Here is a 23,661-nt window from a genome sequence, read left to right as displayed (position 1 = left end):
ACGGAATATTGTTGCCAAATTGAACCGCAAAGCATTCAGCAATGCCAAGATTTTTATCCATGTTCATTCCCAAAGCAGGACTCGATTTCAGCCGAACTGAGCCGCTCAAACCGAACCTACTCGCCAAGGTTCAATGACCACGAGGAAGCCAACTATCGCTGGCTTATTTCTGCCATCGAGAGAGAGCCACCTCCACCTTGTGAATTAAGCCGCCATAATATCCGATCAGAAAGCGACGTACCAGAAACTCTCAAAGGTACGAGATAGATACCTACAATCTTGTTTTTCCTAATTAACAAACTGAGCGCAACTAAATCGACATCATAAATGTGAATAGATTTTTCTTTCGCTCGAAAACAACGTTTACTGTCGCTCCATAAGTTTAACTTAGAGGGTTTTAACTTTATTAAGAACTCTTTTTTTCCGGGGGATCGAGAAAATCGAATTTCGCCTCGCGCGTTGCGTCCTATTCACTGAGGATTTCTCAGCAAAATTTATGTTCTGCCATAATTTTCTTCCGTCATTCAGTGTTTGACTTCTTAGTGCAACTAAGAGAGAATCAACCCGACTGCATCGACCTACATATATTATAACAAGTCCCACGAGCACGAGCATACGTCATGTTATCTTGTGCATGCTGCTGATTAAATATAAGCAGTGCCGGTCAGTCAACCAAACTTACTCTTTCTTCGCACAAAAGTCAATGGCAATGTTATGAAACAAGTGGTTCATTCTTTGACGCGCGTATGTGACACAGTGTATCGAGCAATAAATTAAGGCTCATTGGATGCGGAGAGCACTAAAAAAAATAACATGAAGTTTGAGTTTCTTTGGGCTACGCCCCAGAAAGTGTTACGCTTCTCGTGTCGTGTAAACCTTCCGCTTGCTTCATAATTCGACATGCATTCGTTTAAACTAAATGATGATCCCGTTGTCGAGTGGCCATGAATTATGATGCCACTTCTCGATGCATGAGAGAACGGATCTTCTTTTCACGACTTGAAATGAGAGGAAGTTCTCCTCAGGTGCCGGGTGCACTCGGGGAGTCAATTGAAGTGTATACATCTCTGATTGGCTCATTTGTTTTGTTATTATTTATTAATTTATTTTTGCTTGCTTGATTGCTTGTTTGTTTTTCATTCTATTAGAAGGCTATTTTGACACACAGAAGAAGTGGAAGCTTCGAGCAATTTGCAAAGGAAAGCGAAACCGAACTATTTTCACAGCTGATCAGTTGGAAAGACTAGAAAAAGAATTTCAACGCCAGCAATACATTGTGGGAGCGCAGAGGTTTTACCTCGCCAGTGACCTGGGCCTCAATGAAACACAAGTTAAAGTGTGGTTCCAGAACCGAAGAATTAAGTGGAGACGACAGAACTTGGAATCTGCCACTGCAAGCTTGAGGGAGTCAAAATTTGAGCCAGATGAAAACGAAGGAAAATAAAGACTGGACTTTTCTTACTTCTCAATTCACGTTTCTAGGACAAAGAACTCACAGATTTGCTGGCAACAAACTCTGAGCAATTTTAATTGATAAAAGACCGCGTACTCAATGTCAGTGATCCCTGAAAAACAGCTTTGAATAGATGTGGCATAATTATGGAGGTCAGCGCTGTTTGACGGTTCATGTACTGAATAACTGAATAGATCGATGTATTGTTAAGCCAGGGGCGTAGCTAGGATTTTTCAAAGGCGGGGGCACATTCACTCACATCCAGGGGACTTATCGGTTTCTCATGTCAACATCCACACTATTTTTAGTGAAAGTGACAGTTTTTCGGATGAGCAGTGACTTCAGGGGGAGGGACAAGCTTACAAAATAACTGTGCATATAAAGTAAATTCCGGGTGACATAAATTACTCTGTTCCAGTCTCACAGTCTCGGGGGGGGGGGGGGGGGGGGGGGGGCGGGCACCCTAGGACCCCTTCCTGGCGCCTCGAAGCTCCGCGTAATAGGCTCCTGATTTGCAAACGTTTTACATCTCGTTGTTCTTGGTCAACAATGGCATTGTCAACCGAATCGGAGTCCGCAAATTTTTCCGACATCTTGAAAAATAACTGAAAATAAAGGGCGGCTTGAAAGTTTTGACGCCAAGGGTGACGTAGTTTCTCAATCACTTTTCACCAGTGAAATACACCATATTTCCAACCAAACGACGCGAAAGATTATTTTTGACTAGTGAAATTTCATCATGCGCGTCGTTGAGTGGCTGTGACTAAAAACAAAGCGATTTTTTCATCACTGGCATTTCTGTGAGTAAATCTCAGCACTTATGTATGATAAAACCTGCTCTCACACTTTTCTGTGGCCTAGTATAGCACCTACTGCATGTATTTGCTTTACCTCGTGATCTCCTCATTTAAACTTTCGCACTTGTTGTGATGGGCTATAGCTGTAAATGAAACTTTCGAATTTAAGTAGTCCATTTTTAATGACATAACCTGATTGTTATAATTGCGAAAATGACAAGAGATATGATGCCACAAGAACAGCTCGTTTGGCCACCATTTTCCTCAAGCGGTGACAGTTGATTCCCAGACTCCTGTTTTTCCTCCTTTGCCGGAAAAACATTATTCCTGAACTGGGCCTCTCCGACGTAGTTGCCCGGAGGAGAATACCGAATCACTACAACAACTGAGCCATCGTTTCCAGTCGCATAAGCTGCTCCTATCCGTTTAGACTTTTGCCACACAACCTGAAAACAATTAATTTTCTATGAATCACTCAAAACACGATAACTCAGACTTCTTAAAAAAGTTTCAAACTCCATTGATGAAATTCATCACTAGCGCTTAGAATTCTCTGCGTTTGTAACATGAATGAGTGAAAAAAGGCCTTGAGAAAGATGACGCAAAAGTGTGAAAACTTTTCACAAAGGCGGTGAAAAAGAAAACTAATTTTGAAATCTTTTGACTAAAAGGCACACAACAGCGAACCTGATTCCTTACACTGAAGCCCGTTCCTTTCAATGCAGCCCAGGGATATTTCTATCACCATGTAGAACGTCAAGGAGAGAACGCGGGATAAACGCAAAAAATTAAGTTGACAGCGCAAATTATTTTTTTTAAACCCAGTCTCACCCTCGACAACAAAGGAGGAGACTAAGGAAAGCCTGCCTGGAGTTTAATTATCAAGGACAACGCCAAGTGTCAACAAAAACGTCACCGGTTCAGAATATAACTTAGCGCTATCGCAAGTATATTTCGCAACCATCCCGTCCTGCTAACCATCACGGTGAACTACCCTTTAACGGTGGGGAGAGGGAGGAACATTGGTGGTTAAAAAAGGAATAATAATCCTGCAGCACTTGCAGCACGAATTTCCGTGCATTTCTTTGCCGTACTCCACAAAGTTTTGACCACAACGTGACCATACAACAAAGAACCAATCATTTTCTATTTGCACTTTAAAACCGTTCGTAATGCCCCCTCCCCCCCCCCCCTCCCTCTTGGAGTAAAAAACGTTCTCTGGTTAAAAAAGGTTAAAAACATAAGCTTTCGGCTATCAGTCTATAGCCTTTGACGAATGAAAAAAGTTAGCGCGCGGATGGAAATATATACGAAAGGGAGTGCGAAAAAAAATTTAAAATAGAATACAAAAAAGTGTGAAAAAAGCCAGGAGATAAAAAATGTAAATGAGGTCTAATTACAGTAAAATAGAGTATTGTCTGTAAATGAAGTCTAATTTTTATCTCCTAGCTTTTTTCACACTTTTTTTGTATTCCATACTTAAAATTCTTCGCACTCCCTTTCGCTCCCTTTCATAGATATTTCCTTCCGCGCGCTAACTTTTTTTATTAGTCAAAGGCTATATACTGATGGGCGAAAGCTTATGTTTTTAACCTTTTTTAACTAGAGAACGTTTTTTACTCCAAGATGTATTATCCTGGTTACAGCTCGATTTTGACTATTATTCCTGTTTTTGTTGCGTTGTTGTTGTCGGTGTCGTACCTGTCGACTTTGCTTGAACTCCTTAATTAATGTCGTCAAGGAAACCTCTATTCTAACCTTGTTTAAAAATTGTCCTGAAAGTGATTGTATTCGAAATACTGAAATGAATCTCAGAACCCTTTTTTTTATTTTCAATTTTCCCGGGCGCCGCAGTAACGAAAGACTTGAATGATGTGAGATTTTTCCTATTTTAAAATTCACTTTCTTGGTTACAAACAATTTTTTTAATAGAAATTCGAAGCAAATTTAATTCCAAACATTCTTTCCTCCGATTTTTAAAGTTATTTTTTTACGCAATCGTAGAACTTGCTTGGGACGCTTCGTTTGAGATCCGGAGTTCCCAGGTTCAAGACCGTTTTAAACACTCGTTGAATTTGTTCCAGCGGTAGTCCCTGCTTCAACTTCTCGGTCGCGCTTGTAAATAAAATAGCCATCTCAAGTTGTTTGCCTCCGGTCAGTTGGGATTCTTAACAGTTGTTAGACTGTTGTTGTTGTTGTTCTGTTCTGTCGTTTCGTTGATTGTGTTTCATGGGCCCTGAAAAGCTCTCAGGGAGTGATCAATTAAGCCTGTATTTTATAAAATAATTAGGATAGTACACGCACTCTCATTGGTCAATAGCTGTTTAGATGAGAGTCTGGAGATGTGACATCACACGAATTCGACTGCGTCTCGGGTTTGCAGTAACTGTTTTGATGAGGCTATGGAAACACGGAAAACGTCCTCTATTGCTTTATTGTATTGTATTGTAATTTTCCATTGAAGGAAAGACGTAATTTCTCACCTGAGTGAAATGTCCAGTTTTCGGCGAAAACCCAGGTTTGTTGAAGTCGTAATATTTGATTTCATCGTAAAAAAGTTTAGTAGCTACAGTGCAAGGCTCTGTAGGTTTCTTTGAGCCTCTGTAGAGGTTTTCGCCTTGGTTTATATTCCGCTCATGTTGAAACAGATTGTTGGCCGCCAAGTACGTGGCCCATTTCGCCGCGTCTTTTGCAAGTGAAGGATCCCAGCTGACTGGACCAACCTGAAATTAGAGGAAGTTGTCTGAGAAGCACGTCATGGTAACTTTACTCTATTAGGCCGACCGGTAGGCGTGTAGTGACTGACGTAGTGACTGAACATCGGGCTTCCGTGCGAGAGGTGATAGGTTCAAGGCCCCTCACGATCAAAATCTCAGGGTCTTTGACGATTCAGCTGACGATTAGGCTTGGATAATTTCTGCCGGCAGAAGTTCGAACAGAATAAGCGATTTTTGAGGCGAGCATTCTGCCGACAGAATGAGGCATTTTCGAGCAGAGTTTGAGCAGAATGAGGGAAAATCAGCGGCACTATTAATATGCATTACAGTTGTGACAAAATTTTGAAACTAAATAAAAAACAAATGAAAAATACCAAGTGTTTGATTCGATTATTTGACCTAAGGTAAGATCAGAGTTAGTAGAGTTTCGACTCAAGCTTGTCGTTATTGTTTACAGGGTAATGCTATTCAAAGGACAAACGTTTTTTTTCCTTTTTTTCTTTTGGTTTAGCGCAACATGATTGCTCTTAGTCGATCATTCATAGCCCTGCAAGTCTTCGATTTTTCATCTCCTTTCCTTTCCGCACGAGGTTTAATTTGCCACGGGCAAGGATGTAACCGTTCGTAAGGCTTGTTACGCATTACCCAACTCGTGCCTTAAACTCTTGTCTTATAAGGGGGCTTGTTTCAAGCAAAGTATCAGAAAGGAAGCTCAAAACACGTATAAATCGTGAGTTTCCATCAGTATAGTGGCTCTGCATTTACCTGATGTCGTGCGCGAAATTCGTTGTGCCATTTCACGCATTGTTCTTTGAAAGGAAGAGTCGCCTTCGTTACCGCTGGAAGGAAAAATAAAAGTTAAATTTTTATAACAAATTGATTTTTGTGTGTACAGGCTGCAGACTGAATTGCATACAAAAAATATTCAAAAGTAAATTTTCCTTTTCCAATGCACGAGATTGTCTAGAATTCACATATATTTGAAAACAAGTACTTGGGTTGAGAGGAAGCAACCATCAAATAGCTTCTAATCTATCTATCTTCAAGTGAAGACACACATAAAACCGAGGGTACACTAGAGGGACACAGGAGACAACAGGACATGACGAAGGCATGTTCGTGATTCGTCGTTTCAGAAGTTCGTTACGGGTGGATCAGTAAGCTGCGTCACTGAGCAAATTCCGACAACCAAAAATGTATAGGGTAAGCGATCCAATTTTTCTTCTGTGACGGCCTTTCATTTTCTCCTTACCTGCTTGCCATGCGATACTTATAGAAAATGAAAGAACAATGAGATAGCTCTGCATATTGTTAAAATGCCAAGCTTGTAGAATCTCCAATTTTTCGCTTGCACTGGAACCACACTTCACATAACGTATTTTTTATATCCGAATGCATTTTAACACTCCTTTTATGGGATCAGTAGGCAGGACTTACACTCGAGTCCCGGGGAAGCATTACTCTGATTACTCAACACGTACTGAAAACTGTGAATGAATCCCTTTTAGAGCGCTAAAATGTGATAATTTGACCTCCCTGGAAACATCATCTATCATATCTATTTGTTTTATTTTTGGCAACTACGTGAAATAAACAGATGATTAACCATCCTGAACCATAGCTGGGAAGGCACGATGAAATCCATGAGAAGAGTAGTTACGACTGATAAGGAGCCGGCCGAATATGTGCCGCTATGAAGGCCAGATTTCAAGAAGATTGGTTTGGGAAAAAAATAAGTGCGCAAACTGAAGCCTTGTCTTGAAAACACTGATGGACTACCATGATTCTCTAGCTACAGCTGTAGCACCGTTCCTGGAAAGTTCCAAAACTTCTTGGGGACCCAAATCTCACTTTGTTGCGTAAAAAAATGCCGTTTCGAGGCAATAACTTTACAAATTGTTGTTTTTCTGAGTCCTGAAAATCCGTTGAAAGACCAGCTTCTAACATCTCGGCGATAGCGTGCGAGCAAGCTCTCTCGCGGGGTGCGCGCGGGCGGAGAGAGTACCCCGCGAGACAGCTTGCTCGCAGGAGAGGGCCCGGAATGTTATTGGGACATTGGAGAACTGACGTACGAGTCCCGACCTGTTTTGGGCCTTTTTCGGGTGTCATAATTATTTCTGTATCCTGTGAACAAAGAGATTCCATGTATTGCGCGTACGCGTGTTATATCGCACTTGATGATATTGTCGAGGGATCCATTGAGAGGCCGAACACGGTCAGCGGATTTAATATCCCAAGAACCTTTTCGAGGAATGATAATTTTCTTAAGAGCGGAAAAATTCGAAAAATCGTTTTGTTTTGAAATACCAAGAATACAACTTTTGTGTTTATCAGTACTATATTCTTCCTTTTTAATTCAAATGTCCAAGCATCCTGAAGTAGTCAAGACCTATGGAAGGCATAAGTATAGAACTATTAAGGCCCAAATATGGCTGTCGCCCGACGAACCTTTTCTTTCGCCGTTCGGCCGGGATCAAAGTTTTCCCTCCAAATTCGAATTCGACAATTCAGCCAATACTTTCCAGCGCAACCCGTCTAAGTGGTAAGCAATCATATTTCTAATAAATGAGAACATTTTCTAGTGAAGACTCGCCTGTCCGAAACAGGCTATCCCTTGCATTTGGTTGTATGTAATAAATGTTGGTAAAAGAGCTGTGCTTTCAAAATAAGTTAATATTATTAATAGCTTAAAAATAAGTATCAGCTAGTTTGATTGATTAGGATAGGTTTGCGGCCCGCAATTGGATGGGGCTGTTGATGAATTTAAAAAGTGTATTTCTATCTTGGTTTTGATTGGATTATTTAATCAATTATTACCCTGTTTTATTCTTTTTGAATTTTTAGGAGAAATCTTTCCAAGAAGGCACAAAATTCAGTTGTTACGTCATCCAGTAGCCAAAAAGAACCGTCCAAGCCTGAAGATTCATCAGATTTTCTTGATAAGGAAAACCAGTGCTCACATGTAGGTCCACCAAGTGATAATGTGGTAGTGGACAGAAGACCCAGAAGAAAAAGACAAAATTTATTCAGTAGTTTCACATCACTAACACAGCAACAAATAAACAATGATGCTGGTTTTGCAATAACAACTTTGATACTGGCAAATCAGACATTGTTTTAGTCAATGATAGTTTAGAAAATATACAGGACATCCCCAGTCACACACTACAAACACGAGTACACCAGCAGCATCCTGGGCACAATTTGTCAGACAGTGGTTTAAATGGACAAAGCTTGGATGCAAATGTGCTCCTACAAGGCTTTCATTCGCATCCTAAAGAACCTCAAGTCATAGGTAATTACTCAGACAAGGCCAATGGAACTCCATTGACAGTGGAAACAGCAAGATTCAACTCCTCTTGTGTGACTTCAACTCCTGCATTTACGGTCAACATGGTTTCAGCTGTTCCTCGAACTTCATGTGAATTAAAAAGGTCAACAAATGGCAAAGTTGTTTTAGAGCCACTGAAAATCACGCCAATTCAGGGGGAAAAGCTTGCGTCTCATTCCTGTGAGAAATCTGTAAACAACCCAGAGTCCCCTTATTACTTAGCAAGGAAAAGTGATTCAGATCAGAAGTCTAAGGAACAGAAATCCTGGAGAAAAGCAAGTGGAAATGATTCTTCTGTGGAGTTGAAAGAGTGTGTGGTTAAGCTTGAAAAGCTGAGGATAACACCATTGAAAAAGAGAAGTAGATATTGCATTATGGAAGGGATGGGTTTTGCTGATAGTTCTATTGGTAGTGTAGGAAAATCACATCTCTCCTTTGTGGTAAGTTCTTGCAATTGTCCAGTTGCATTTTTATATACAATGTAAGATTATATTTTATTGTATGACTAGCTCTGTGAGCGGGCAAGATGAACCAAATCCCGTGCTGTGATCGGCTACCTGAGCAGGCTAGATGGAGCTATCTTGCCCACAAGATAAAAGAACATTTTTTGGTTTTTTATCCCATATAATAATTCCTTTAATGACCAAGCTTGTTTGGTCAAGACGGCTGGATATTGGCCTCGTTCCTTTTTTTGCGTGTTCATTGACCTCGGCTTTGTATTGTTTCAAAAACATGCAAAAACAGAACATAGCCAATATTCAGCCATCTTGACCGAACAAGCTTGGTCAATAACTCATAATTATGTATTATTGATAAAGCCTTTTTCTCGAGAAGTTTTTTAAGAGCAATAATTGGCATTGAAAATGAACCACACCATATTGTAAAACCCCAGCTGCAGGAAGCAACAGAGTGTGGTTTTGTGGAGTAAAATAATATCTTTGCTTTGGACAGACAAAGCCAAACATGTCAGAGGGGAACCTGAACCCTCAACACCCAAGTACAGAAACAGCACCTTTACTTTCTCTGCTCCTTTATTACAGTAACCCTTTAAATTAAGTCCAAACTTTACATACTGTGATAGTTTTCACTATGCAGGGGGAAAGAATAGTGACATCTACCACCCCATATATGGCCAGTAGAAATCTGCGACACTCGATTTTTACCACTATGAGCACAAATAAGGGCTATACACAGAATGTAAAAAATACTGGTCTTTCTACTTGGTGGGTGTTTTGCTAGCCTCACTAGTTATTCATTGTATTTGTTGTGGTTCAAAAATTTACTTAATTAATTAATTAAATTTTTCTAAACCACTTCAACTTTGATTTTTTTTGTTGTCAATTAAGTATTCATATTGTAATCTTAAAAGAAGGGGCAAAAGTAAACTTGTCATTGTTAGTGTAAATTTTACCCTTCAAGTATGCACCAATAATGGGGTAATGAAATGATTGGAAGAACAATAACAATGTCTAATACATGTAACACTATTTTTATGTGATGAAGGAAGCTCTTACTCCGGCAAAGAAGAATCTACCTGATTGGAAGTCTGATGACGAGGAAAAAGTAGAACTGAGTGCTTTTGATAAAGTTTTGTTGGAATGTGACCAAGAAGGGCCAGTCAAATTTGCGAATGTCCTCAATTCCAGGTGCAATATTAATTTGTTTTGTTTTGCATTAACCCAGGAGTTTACTAGATAAAATTTGAAGCTGGTGCCTGGTTTGTGTAGACCACCCAACTGTTGTCATTGTCAAAATGAATTTTAATCTTTGGTTTGAAAGAATCTGTCTTAAATTACAAAACTTCATTTTTGGGAAAAAGGTAGTGAACTTTGACCAAGTGAAGTATAGCCAACTCTTTTCGTCCGTTACTTGTGTCAAATCAAGGTTTTGGCTTCTGACAGCTGTCACCTCTCCATCTGAGAAATTATTGTTACTCGCAAGTTTAACCCATGGACTCCTAAACCTTCCTCCTCCCCCCACCCCCTCCTCCTCCCATTGATGAATAAATCGTCTGGCGTTTAAGACAGAGTGAAGAGTAGAGTAGTCAATGTGTTGAGTAAAGTTCTTTGTTATCAACGCTGTTGGCCGTTGTTATTGTCTTTGTCATCTTTGACTTACTCTATTAGGTGATACTTTTAAAATTTGGTCTTTGCAGAGTAAATTAATGTGTACCTATTTGAGGGTTAATAAGCAAAGGTGACAATTCATTTTGTGTGTGGATTATAATGTTACATGTAAATGAAAGAGCAATATAGATTATTTTTATACCAGTAAAAATTACAGGACAGTCATCATAAAATTAATTCTTTGATTTAGATATACCTGAATTTACAAGGGTATCCTGTCAAGTGATGTGAATACACTGCAATTCTGTTTCTGGACACCCTTGTGAATTACTGATGAGTTTACAATATTAAGATTAAAAAGTGAAAACATATGGCTCCTTTCTGGTTTGCAGTTTATTAAAAAGCTGTGCTAAAATTGGGGAGGGAGCCTATGGTGAAGTTTTTCAAGTACAATATGAAAATGGAGAAACCGTTGCACTCAAGGTATTTGTTGGATAAAATAATATTACTGGAGTTAGTATGGAATATATTGGACAATTCAATAAAATCTTCAATAATAATGCCATAACCGCTTGCGAAGATCCATAGGATCCAAGGATCTAAAGTTGTGAAGATCTTGCAAAGATGGTACAAGAAACATTTAGGAAAATCTGGTCAGAACCCTTGAAGATCCTTAAAGATGTTGACAAAATCAGGGATCATAGATCTTTGAATATCCTTTGAGACCCATCAAACATAATTATGAATTGAAAGCCCGGTCATGGCAAGAAAATACAGAACCTCTTAACGATCTGGGCCTCTCACAAATTCTCAAAGTCACTGTCATACATGTATGTTGGTATTGCTCCTGTCTAGGTAATCTGGCCAAAACGTATCATTTATTTTGATTTTAGACTGCAAATTAATTATTTACCGATATTTATTTGCACTGACAGTCCCTTATAAGTTAAGTAAAACATTTGACCCACTGGCACCTCTGTCAGTCTCTACATGTATTTAAGTTGTAATGTTTGTGTACAGGAGTAATTTATTTCATCTTTTGCCATTCTTCATTCTTGAAATTAGCTAAACAAATCCAGGACAATAATGTTTTTCCCAGCTGAATAATTATTGTTTCTCTCTAGATTCATTCTATGAATCAAATCCTGAAAAGTTATCCAGTGAAACAGAGGTTGTGCTTCATGCTCAACTTTTATCCTACTCTCTTGTTCCTTCTTTTAGTTTCAATTAAGGCTGTTGACTTTCATAAATTATTGATATTTGTCATTTTGAAATATAGATTATTCCAGTGGAAGGCAATTTTGAAGTCAATGGCACACCTCAGAAGTCTTTTGAGGAAATTCTTCCTGAAATTGTCATTTCCAAGTAGGTTACTTGACACTTTATTTATTTTGGTTAAAAAAGAATATTATTTATCAGTGACATGGCAACTCTTGAGATGCAAGAAAGTGGTTACATCTACGCAAGGAGTTTTTTACTGCTCTCTCGTGCATGTTATTGCAACAGGATATCTTGTGGTTCTTGCAATCCCAAAGATTTAGACCTTTCTTAGGCAGCTGTTGAATTCTGTCTTTTCTTCCACCAGGGAGCTGAGCCGTCTTGGCATTGTGGGTGAAGATGTAAGTGAAAGCAATTTATCTTACAATATCATTATCATAATTTTATAGGTGAATTAAAGTAGTAAACGTTTTGCCATGTAGTGATTATCATCAATGGAGCAAACATAATGACATGTGACTTAGGGAGAATGATCGAATGTCACATCAAAGTGATCAATAAAGTATTGAAAGGCAGGGTCTTGGTTGATCATTCTCTGATTTAGACCAGCTGAGGCAGTAGTACCAAATTGAATGCAATTTTTAACTTGAAGGGAACACCTTCTCCTCAGTAATATTAAGACTCCTAGCAGACTTTGAAGCCTTGCTCCATCAAGCTTACCAGGTGCTCTAAATGCCCATCCTGTTCTCTTTGGACATTATTAAATAAAAATTAAGAACACTCCTCTCCGATTTATGACAGAAAAATACACATCATTGCCTAATGCCCACAACAGATTCATGATTTTCTTAGGAGGGAGGGGTGGGGATTGGTAATTTCACATTTTACTCTAACTTCCAATATTGTTGCATATTATACACGGTAGTTCCTTGACTAGATCCTATGTCTGCCAGTTATTTCTTGGTTTCATTGATTGCAAAGATGTTCTGCGTTGGTCACAATCTGTTTCATCATGTGCAAGTGATAAAGGAATTTGTCCAATGCCTTGATTTGCATGCCACCCATGTGTGACATCCCACAGTGCTGCAAAATGCAGATCTTTCTGCTTACCAAACCCCAGCAAACACCTCCAACAATCTATGCATATCCTTCAATTCAGTTATTTTTATTTGAAAAGCTAGCTGTAACAGTGTGATCATAAAGCTTTCATTTATTGTTTTCATTTCAAAGGAAGGAATTAAAGACAACTTATCCAACAGCTTTATTACTGTGCACAGGTATTGCAATTTTCCCCTTGGAAAACTTACACCCTTGAGAAAAAAATATTAATTTGAATCACAAAAGGAAGGAACACTTTTCCTGATTATAGTACTCGACATGTACCGGTACATGTATGTTTCAGTTTAAAGTATTTGCTTCTAATATCCCTTGATCAGTAAATTGTACTCTTGCTTTGCAAAAGCATATACAATGATAAATACAACTGTACATGTATATAGAGTGGAGAATGTAGCAAATTGTTTACAAAATACTTGATCCTTCCTACTTCCTTTACTCCACTTTGGCTGTGTTGACCCTGAATCAAGAGGATGTGAAAAAAAACTGTGGAAAAGTATATTAAGATATTATTGTGTGTTATTAATGCATGATTAGTGTCACATGCTGTCAGGACAAGTACCCAGAGCATCTTTTAATAGAGTGGGACAGATGGGATGAAGAGCACAATTCAGAGAATGACAGGCCAGGTATAGTAAAATAATACTATGAGAATAGAAACAACTGTGAATTTCAAAGTCAATAGCGTAGGCTGGTAGTCATTTATTCATACACATTAGGGTTATGGCATGTTCAAGTTCAAGTTTATTAATAACTACTGGTATTATTAAAAAGACTACACTATCCCGCCAAGTGTGAAAATGTAATACCAGTACTCCTACAGGAGGAACCTAATTCTTGATGATCCCACTTGTCTAGTAAAAGTTAGAATTTTGAAACTGAGAGAAGTGTCATTTTCCTTTCAGAGATATTCCCAAATGACCAGTATTTCATTGTCTTTGAGTTTTCTGATGGTGGCAAAGACCTGGAAAGATTTGAGTTTCACACTCTGTTAGAGGCCTGGAGTGTTCTGCACCAGATCTCTCTTGGCCTTGCAGTGGCTGAGAATGCGCTTGACTTTGAACACCGTGATCTGCACTGGGGCAATGTCCTGATTTGTAGAACTGAGGATGAATTTTGTGAAAGCTGTTTGCTTGGAGACAAAAGGAAAGTGCCAACTCATGGTGTCCATGTTAGTTTGATAGACTTTACTCTTTCACGGTTAACAAAAGGTGAGAGTGTAATCTTCTGTGATGCAAGCCACGTTTCGGTGGGGGAGCAAGATGTTCAATGCTTGTGACTGAATTAATATGCAGCACAGGAGTTTCGGACTTTCAGATTTTTCCGTGTTTTGCATACATAATAAATTGCGTTTGCATGCTGAAATTTTAAGCTATTGAGTAAAAATGTCACCACTTTTCCCTAGATCCAACCCAGTCGGTCAGTTTTGAACGTGAGTAATGGCAGAGTGTGAAATCCAAAACTTACACTCAAAGTAAACAGCCTTTGGATAAAAATCAAAGCTCACACTTTCAAAATCTGAAGAAAAAAAAGGAAGTGATGTTTTGATCATAGTACTGTTATACATCTCTCTGGCTTAAGAGTCTGCAGTGGTTTTGAGTGTGGAAAATCAAAAAAGTAATGCCGGTAATTTTGGCCAACCTCAGAAGATCTATGTACTCCAGGCAATCAAACGAGCCAATCAACACAAGGCAAATAGAAGCAGCCAGTGCTATATGCAGGAAGAGGGATGCGAGCAAGTTGCCATGGTTGCTTTTGCTTTTTATCTCAGATTGGCTAAAACATGTGGTGCACTAAATCACCAAAGTGCACTTGAATGCAAACACATTTAGCAATCATGAAATTACTCTCAACACCCAACTGAAAGCTGCTTTAATAAGAATTATCACTCAGAATAATATTCCTGGCTTTCTGAAAATTTATCCATCAATTAAATCTCTTTGTACCTGTCCTATTATTGAAGTGAAGTCCATGGGTTGTCGAGGCCAACTGCTTTCATGCTAGTACATGTAATCTACATTGTAGCTCACATTTAACCCCTATTAACCCCCAGCCCTATTTCGGAAGAGTTGTTGTGTTGACAAACCATGTTGTCACACAGAAAATAAGACTATTATCCCTTGGGAAACACTGTCTGCTTTCTCAGGCCTCTCATTTAGCTGAGTGATCAATTCTCATTTCAGATGGTCTTACTGTGTTTTGTAACTTGGCTGAAGATGAATCCCTGTTCACTGGTAAAGGAGATTACCAATTTGATGTGTACCGTTTGATGAAAAAAGCAACACAGTATGTATCGACTTCACTGTTTATCTTTTGATGTTCATGTCTCCTCTTTATGCTTCTGTTACTCCTGTTAAAACAAAGTGGTCCCAGCTGGCATTTCATCATTGGGAGGCATCTCATGGTCAGTCACTGCCAACAGTCAAATTCCTTTAAGGTAGAGAAAGTAGTGTCAATGAACTTGAAAAACGTATAGTTCTGCAAAATACATCGACGCAAATCATTAGATTGTTTTGAGTCCTGATCACTTTTCATCATAGTTTAGTTTCTAGAAGGTTCATAGCAGTTGAATGGAGTTGGATATCGCAGTCAAGTTTGAAAATTAACGTTAACTACAGGCGCATTTTTGGATTGCGTTTCCACACACTCCACCATTGCAGATTCAAAGGTCCCTATTTCTTAATACAACGGTGGGTGAGTTGAGCATTGTGCTGTCATGCGGGAGGTAGTGAGTTCGACTCTGGCTGGACGAACACTCAGGGTCTTAAAATAACTGAGGAGAAAGTGCTGCCTTTTTAATTGTTTCATCTGCAAATGGTTAGACTTTCAAGTCTTCTCGGATAAGGACTGTAAACCGGAGGTCCTGTCTCATAGCCCTTGTTGGAAATTAAATAGTATGGGACGTTAAAGAACCCACTCACTATTCGATAAGAGTAGGGAACGACTAGTCCCCGGTGTTGTGGTCTGACCTTATCTGGACGGGGGCATCTTTCACTTCCTAAAGTTAATTGTAAACTGCGTAACTTAAGCAGTCTGGCTAAAGTCCCCCACAACGTATTGTAAATTAGTCCTGAAAAGCTCCGAGGGGAGAGACTAATAGCTTCACTTCACTTCAAAGTTTGTCATTTCTTTCTTCCATATTTGCTTGACAGGAATGACTGGGAGGTATTTGAACCTCACACCAATGCTCTCTGGCTTCACTACCTTGCCGATAAAATGTTGAAGAAGAAGAAGTACCCAAGCAAAGATAAAGATGTAGAATTCAATTTCAGGAGGTTTCTGAGACAGGCAAAGAAGTGCTCCTCTGCAACTCAGATTGTCTCGGAATTTTTTGAATGATCCACAACCGTTAACTTGATTTTTGTGTCTTCTCCAAATAATAAACCAGCATCATGTTCTGTGTTTGTCCTTTGAGGTAAGAGAGAAAATCCCCCATCTATGACCCGAATGATAATTCCAATTAAGTCTTTCATCATACTGCTTGGTTATTTGAAGGATGCCACTGTTTTGGTCTGCTGTGAAAGTGGACAGCGCTGGCAGGGAAACAACTGACAAAAAGAACCTTCACAGCACAATGTAAAATAAAATTTCATATTTTTAACATGGGGGATTTGCCTTCTTACCTCGTTTGGCCAAAGCCATCGGAAGACAAGGGTTGCTTTTATTATGAACACAGATGCAGGATTTTATTTCATATTTTAGATGTGGCAGACAATGATTTTAAACGAAAATGATCACTCAGTTCTCTGACAAATGCTTAGAAAAGTCTAGAACATGGTTTTTATATTGAAGAGAAAGGTCCCTGGCTCCTGAAGGAGTGTGGTCTGCGGGTCCACTGAACTACGGTTATAATTACGGCTCAAGTTATATTTTAGAGCATTATCAAACTTAACAAGGACAAAAAGACACTTCCACGGTTTTTGACGCGATCTTGGCTGGGGGGCAAACACGACTAAATTTACAGTAAATGTATGGGATTTTGGCCGACTTTGAATCACTGTAGCGCCTCTAAAAGAGACGGATTTCCACAGTGAAAATGTCTTTTAAAATGGAAGGTGTAAACTGCAGGTCACTGTTTTACCATAGCTGAAACAACACCAAAACTTTACCAATTCTAACATTAGGCCTAAAAAATAATGCTTAAGCCTAAGGTTAGCATTTTTGTAGGGGTTTAGGTAGTGTGAAGTGTAGTGTAAGTAGTGAGTATGGTGTAGGTATAAACATAAATAAATAAAACAACCAAAAAAAAAAAGTTCGAGTAAAACAATTACCTCAACTTGCACTTTTAAAGGGAACCTCCTGTTCAACAAAGAAATAATAACTTTAAATCACAGGAAATAACCGTTACAGTCAAGACAGTCTAAAGTATTTTAGCTTGAGCTTGAGTGAGGCTCCAGCACTTGGCTAAAAACAATGCTTATGCGAAATCTGGGGGGACAAACAAAGAGTACTATAGTATTTTCCGAAGTGACCTATTATTCAAGATGGCGGCGCCCGCGAAATTTGAAAGTGAAAATAAGTGGTTTTAAAATTCACTTTCCTTGATATAAACGCTGTTTTCGAAAAAAAAATTCGAACAAATTTGTTTGTAAACATGATTTCCTTCGGTTTAAGCTTGTACTGTAGTAAGAGTGGAGGTTCCACGACAACGACCATAAACGAATTTGTAAGATTTCATGCAGATCTTTCTAATCAATATCGTGCAAATTGCCGCAAAATTAGAAACAACACGAGAAGATTTAAGTTCTTATTCGAATTTACGGACGTAGTACCTTCCCTAATGGCCTTATTTTCTGTTGAATGAATGATACCAATAAAACTATAAAGCTGACGAATATGGCTATTTGAGCTACTTTTTAATGAAAACTGCTGCGCACCTCCAATGTTGGACAAAGTCAGCTCGATTTTATAAATGTAATCCCAAATATAACACAGCCTGGTGTCATTCTATGGTTAATTCACCTACGTATCTGAAAAATGTATTTCGATGCCTTTGTGATTACTTAACTCTCCAAAAGAGATTTACATTGACTTTGGGCTGTTCGGCTCCTTCCGTACAATTTTATGAAATTGCCAAAAAAACTGGCCATAGATTTTTGCTATTTTTTTCACCACTCCACGAAGACACCGTTTTCAGCAAAAGCATAAAATAAAAAATGGGGATCACCGTACTCAATAGGAAGAAAATAGCCATTTTTTGACGTATTAATCTTGGCGTCAATGAAATTCCGCCATTTTATCAATGTGCGCGAGCTAATGCGTACGCCAATAACGCAAGAAATTATGCGCAGTACGGTTGCGCAGTGCAAAACCACGGACTCACTTTAAAAGTAGTGGAAAAAGTTGGAAATCCGTCTCTTTTTAGCGGTTCAAAGTCGGCCAAAATCTCATACATTTACTGTAAATTTAGCCGTGTTTGCCCCGTAGTTAAGATGGCGTCAAAAACCGTGGAAGGGTCTATTACATGGTAAGATCCAAAATATGCCTTTAAAGGCCTACAACAGAATTAAATCGTGTGTGAAATATGAACTTTTCGTAGATAGCTGAATAGTCATAATTAAAACTTTTTTAGAAAATTTTACGAAGTTTAGTTGATAGTGACACTAACAGTCCCACCCCTTAGGGCTCAAAAGATCTGATTAACCTTCGTCACCTGAAACACTAGATTCAGTGGAGTGTGAATCTTCGTCCGCCATTTTAAAACCGCTGACGTAGAAGCCCGGCTGCATGCCTCTTGCGCCCATGATCTGCCCCAGAGGGGAGGAACTGCTCCTTTTACACTGGAAATTCACAAATGGTCTACTGAAACATTGTAAAATATGGAAGCATGGCCAATTAAAGCACTTAAAGCTTCTCTCCAATATCTAGAAACTAGAAATTGCTCAGAACGCAAAAACTTACTCGAAACAAAAAAAGTTGCTCAAAATACGAAAACTTGCCTGGCAAGCCCTACCCACCCCTCCCCGAACACTCCATGCTTCTTTGCATGCGTTATCACTTGCATCTCATAAATAGTTCATATCCTCTGAAGGCGCGTACGCAACACCTTATTTCCACTTCCTTGATAAGTAACTGTTGATCATCATTAAGAAAACCATCCTGATTTACAAAAAAAAACAAAGACGCAGAATAAGATAAAGGTTCGCGGAACAATCTGCCATCCGATACATAAGGTACTTGATGAAATGGTATATGAAATAAATCATATATGAACTGCGGATATGAAATCAAGTGAAGCTATGATCTTCGCAGTTATGAACGCAATTCTTACAATTGAGTAGAGGACTTTTTCGGGCTTCTCTACGCAATTTTTAAAACTGCGTTCATAACTGCGAAGATCATAGCTTCACTTGATTTCATATCCGCAGTTCATATATGATTGATTTCATATACCATTTCATCATTGATTCATTCCTCACGGGACCATTAGAACCCACAAATGACCATCTCCCAACGTCAGTGGCTTCATAGCTCAGTTGGTTAGAGCGTCGCACCGGAATCGCGAGGTCACGAGTTCAAACCCCGTTGAAATTCTGAATTTTTCAGGCTTCTCTACGCAATCATAGCTTCTCTTGACATAAGGTACTTACTATTCTTACGTTATACTACGTATCAATGATAACCGCTGTCTAACTGCTTTTTTTGAGAAGAGCCTGGCTCTAGTCTGTTGCTTGGGAAAGAACAACAACATGGAGTCGGCTTTCGTCAAATGTCTTCCTTTGTAAATTGTGATTTTCTTTATTTTTACGCATAAGGTCAAGATTTGATTGAGGTCTCTTCGTTACTATTACGAAGCAAAACAAGCAGGAAGGTTACTTACGTTGAATTTACAGGGTGTAGCGGAATCAGCATGAACCACAAGCATTTGTTCAGTTGTTGTGTAGAAATCTTAGATTCTTTCAATCCAAGGATACACGGCGTTTTGGAACACCTCAACGCATGTTTAGCAACTAAACAGGTACATACAGTTTCGTTATTGAATATTATATAAAATCAAAAGAGACTCCTAGATCTAGATAATAAAATTACCTGCAACATCTGTAAGCAGCGGTAAGTTTTACCTGAAAATCATATGAGCTTATTTTAATCAGTTCAATTATACTTCGCAGGGTCTTGAAGAAAACGATGAAGCGTTTATAACAGAGGTTTTCTCAGGATGTGTGCAGTATACCAATATTTTAAAGGTATGTTTCTAAAAGTAGTAATTTCCGGAATTCTGCGAAATATTTCGGTTTCGAACATAATATAAAATCAAGTATGTTTGCATTCGGTATTCTTTAATCTCACTATGAAACTAAAAATACCGGTATTTATTGGTTTAAAGCTGGGTTTGTTATCCCAGACCTTTATTAAAGAACAAAATGGAGGCTTACATGTAACAGCACTGTCAATGGCTAAATTTCGCCAAACTTTTTACACACATGTACATTACTGCGAGGGTCATTATAGCTTCACTGAAATTTTATGTGCTGTGAATATGTGCTTCTAGGTTGTTGTAGATGGGTTTTATGCTGATGCTGGTAAGAATTCTCTACGTGTTGACAGAAATGTGTATGTTGGTGAGTCATATTTTGATCATGCTAATTAAATAATAATAATAATAATGATGATGATGATGATTTATTAGGCTGCAAAAATTTTCAGGTTCTTTTATCCACAGAAAGGAAGACTTTGTACTGCGTAAAAATACAATGTAGGATGCCGTGTGACTACTTTGTTCCCAGGATCTCTCTTCTCTACCTCCTCTGTCATTGAGGACAAAGGAGGCAAAGAAGAGAGACCCTGGAAATGAGGTTGGCCGTCTGACAACAGAATGTGCTCTTATCAAAAGCATACAATACATTTTATTTTATTTGTGAAGCCCATGTCGATCTTGGTCAAGAAAATTGAGATCATTTTCCTCATTCATACAGAGATGTCAGATCATTGAACCATGGGTTGGGATAAATTTGGGTAAAGAAGAGTAGTTCTTTGATATTTCATCTAGGCATATGAATAGCTAAATAATATTAGACTAAGTATAATACTAAAACAGTGGATAGTGTTGAATATGCACGTTGATTGACTACTCAAGCTCCGGGTATCCTAATTGCTAATTTCACCTCTGACCAATTTGCGTGGAATCTGTGCCCGAAAATGTTGTAATATATGTAATTTATTTAATATTGTAAAATATTTTATAATTTCTTTAATTGTAAATAAATAATATTGAGCAACGATTCACCTGAATGTCGGTGGTTAGTCAAGTGGTGGATATTTTGTGGCTCGGTAAATATCTACCACTAGCCACCTCCACTTTGGTGAATAATTGCTAAATATAAAGTCATATAAGTCATGGCAGAGATAGATTATCATTCAAGACAGTCAGTCATATTTTCTAAATTTTTATATTAATAAAATGAATGTTGTTTTTGTTGTTGAATCGAACAGTCAGTTATACTAGCACATGTAATTTTATACTGTCACAGATGAATTTTTGCTAGGCAAACTACCATTCTTTGCCCAAGTTAATTACTTACAGACAGATGATCAGTCTCATGAATAAATCAGTCCAATGTAAAGTAAGATATTGAGTGCTTTTAGGGTCAAACTAGTAGTATTTTCTCTGAAGAAAAATCATGCAAGCCATAATAGAAAATATGTCAAGTTGTGGAAATGACTGTTTGAAGTCATTATAATAATTATTACTATAGTCTCTGTTGTTAAAATTAATTTTATTTCTTAAGCAAATATGAGAGTGTAAAATCCCTTGATTACTTTGACATTTTAAAATGTAAAATAGATCTTTTATGCCTCTTTCAGTTATGGTATACTTGGCACTTTATCGCCTTGATGAACTTGGCATTCCACATTTCAGAAAATTTGCTCTTAGCTATGATACAAATAAAATTCACAGGGTAAGGTTGAAATTTGTTCATTCAAGTTGCAAAGAAAGGCAACATAATATTTGTATGGTATTTAATAACGGCCACAGGATTCCAACTTGCCTATGAACAGGTTTTTATGATAAACACCGCAGTAATAATGGGAGTTTCAATGTAAAAGGATTCAGAGCTCTCATTAGAATTTTTTACAGTCGTTGCTGTGCTATTTTCGGCTGCAACACTGCGAGAATACACAGTTTGTAACAATTTTGCTTTAAAATTTCCCAACCTCCCTCCCTGGGAGACGGGCTTTTGTTTGTTATTTTCCAATAAACTGGGGTCACTCCTTGTGGTTCTGTTAGTTTAAGTCTGCGTAGCGACTTCCCCCAAGCTTTGGCATTGCTTGTGTCTTGCCATCTTATATCCTTGCCTTTATCTTGTCCGATCCAGCCTCTGCTGTGCTGGGGAGATAACAAAGGCTCTGCCAATAATCTTGTTCTATTCCCACATTAGTGGGGGAATAAGTGAGGCTTTTAGTTTGTGCACCTGTCATGAAGTCGCGTAAAACCTGCCACAGGGCTGTGTCCCCCTCAATTACACCATATTGTTGTTTGCTCATTTGTTGTTGTTACACTACCTAGTTGCATTACACTCTACTCTTAGTTTAAATAGTGGAATAGTGACATTAAGTGCAACTCATCACTGTTCATATATTAACTCAGCGGGAAGTTACTGAACCCAGGATCTCTTTGCAAAGCATAGGACTTGGAGGTCCTGCTGTTGTGGACTGTTGTATTCTCTTGTAAGAGTAGTGGGTGTGGTGGTGTTATCTCAAAAAGGCTTTACCGTATGGTGTGTGTGAGGACCTACAGCTGTAAAATTAATGCAGAGACAGCCAGCAGTCAAGGGGTTTTCGTTTACCAGTCTTGCCGGAACTCGTAGATGTTGTCTGCAGCAGTTCTAAAATTAATGATTTTAATTATGCCTTACTTTTATTTTCAGAAAGTCTATTCGGATTACAATAACTTAGAGAATTCTAACTACTGAAACAGTATTGTAACAGTGTAATACAATGTAATGATCCTTTTTCTACCATCCAGTTTCTGTCATTTTTGTTCAATGAAGACAACATTACTACTTGGATGAAAAATGAGGTTAGTAAGAAGAGATTCTGAATAGCCTACACATCGACGATACATGTGGCCATTTTAAATTGATTGTTCCAATAGCTATTATGGGGTGCCCTGCCTTGAGCAGCCCATAATATCTTTTTAAACAATAGAAAACAAAATGGCCACTGAAGAAGTATAGTCTTAATTCCCAGGTAACCATTAAAAACAAACACTTTTCAGTTTTCCTCTTTACCCACAAAAGCGTTCTGGATTGCAACATCTTCATCGCACTTCCAAAAATGAAAATTATGATATAACTTTCATCTTATCTCTTTCTCAAAATTTTGTATTACCAGTCCATTCTTCCCCTGGTTTTCATATCATTTTAGCTATTTCATGAGTTGCTGCTCAATGTATTATGGTAAATTTATCACACGTTAGATCTTAACTCATTAAATTGTTTTTATTTTATAGTGGTGTAAACATTATGAACACAGTTATGTCCAGACAAACTTAGTATCTCCCCTTTTGAGGCAAGTGCTCCTAGATAATACATAATTTTGCAGTTGAATAATGTCAAGCTTTAAACAGCCCAGATTTTATCAATAATTGTTGGATTGTTACATGTATTTTGAAATCTGAACCATTTTGTAGTTTAGATTTTGACCATGGTATTGAATTTAGGTCTTCACCACAGTTCTAATATTATAAGAGATCTTTGACTATGCGAATAATATTGTAACAATGATAATTATTATTAATAAATTAAGTAGGATTGATTGCTGAGTGCTAAATTGAATTCTAATTCTTGAACATCAGATTCCATGTATTTTCCAGTGCACTAAATAGGCAAATTAAGCATCTACATTATTACTTTGAATTCATGGCATTGCCTTTTTGTTAAAGATGGTTGCCTGAATTACATGACCTAGTTACGGAATTTGCTGATAAGCTAGCAAACAAACAGAAGGCACGGAAAGCAAAACC

At 38.2% G+C, this 23,661-nt stretch overlaps 2 protein-coding genes and 1 pseudogene across 5 annotated transcripts in view; 2 read left to right on the top strand and 1 right to left on the bottom strand.

The window, feature by feature from the left end:
* Positions 1-1,914: 1,914 nt before the first annotated feature.
* Positions 1,915-6,306, bottom strand: LOC138041595 (Golgi-associated plant pathogenesis-related protein 1-like). Its single transcript, XM_068887339.1, has 4 exons — positions 6,220-6,306; positions 5,733-5,806; positions 4,734-4,973; positions 1,915-2,696 (listed from the first exon to the last, which is right to left on the bottom strand). The coding sequence occupies exons 1-4, from the start codon at positions 6,272-6,274 to the stop codon at positions 2,430-2,432; spliced, it is 636 nt and encodes a 211-aa protein (XP_068743440.1). The 5' UTR covers positions 6,275-6,306; the 3' UTR covers positions 1,915-2,429.
* A 941-nt stretch (positions 6,307-7,247) lies between these two features.
* LOC138043855 (uncharacterized) lies at positions 7,248-18,274 on the top strand (annotated as a pseudogene).
* A 1,125-nt stretch (positions 18,275-19,399) lies between these two features.
* The window catches only part of LOC138043854 (cilia- and flagella-associated protein 99-like), a 24,699-nt gene continuing 20,437 nt past the window's right edge, over positions 19,400-23,661 (top strand). Inside the window, exons 1-8 of one of the 4 annotated variants that reach the window (XM_068890338.1) lie at positions 19,400-19,453; positions 19,532-19,656; positions 19,808-19,882; positions 20,188-20,257; positions 21,501-21,595; positions 22,663-22,716; positions 23,149-23,207; positions 23,581-23,661. The exon at positions 23,581-23,661 is cut by the window's right edge and continues 8 nt beyond it. In XM_068890338.1, coding sequence (XP_068746439.1) covers positions 19,549-19,656; positions 19,808-19,882; positions 20,188-20,257; positions 21,501-21,595; positions 22,663-22,716; positions 23,149-23,207; positions 23,581-23,661 — 542 coding nt within the window. In that variant the 5' untranslated portion in view covers positions 19,400-19,453; positions 19,532-19,548. Of the gene's footprint in view, positions 19,454-19,516; positions 19,657-19,807; positions 19,883-20,187; positions 20,258-20,493; positions 20,652-21,500; positions 21,596-22,662; positions 22,717-23,148; positions 23,208-23,580 lie in introns of those variants that run through there. The other 3 variants (XM_068890339.1, XM_068890340.1, XM_068890341.1) reach the window with 3 other exon arrangements.

Source organism: Montipora capricornis, chromosome 3 (genome assembly GCF_036669925.1).
Source record: "Montipora capricornis isolate CH-2021 chromosome 3, ASM3666992v2, whole genome shotgun sequence".
In the NCBI taxonomy this organism is placed as follows: Eukaryota; Metazoa; Cnidaria; class Anthozoa; order Scleractinia; family Acroporidae; genus Montipora; species Montipora capricornis.
The sequence above is the reverse complement of the archived record's forward strand: the minus strand, read 5'-3'. Positions and strand labels throughout refer to the sequence as shown.

What these genes read in the sequence shown, in the direction of transcription:
- LOC138041595 (XM_068887339.1), bottom strand. Translation starts at nt 6,274, where the DNA reads ATGCAGAGCTATCTCATTGTTCTTTCATTTTCTATAAGTATCGCATGG. An exon ending in AAGTATCGCATGGCAAGCAG is followed by an intron (nt 5,807 to 6,219) that starts GTAAGGAGAAAA and finishes TTTTCCTTCCAG; the next exon opens with CGGTAACGAAGGCGACTCTT. An exon ending in AAACTGGACATTTCACTCAG is followed by an intron (nt 2,697 to 4,733) that starts GTGAGAAATTAC and finishes AATTGTTTTCAG; the next exon opens with GTTGTGTGGCAAAAGTCTAA.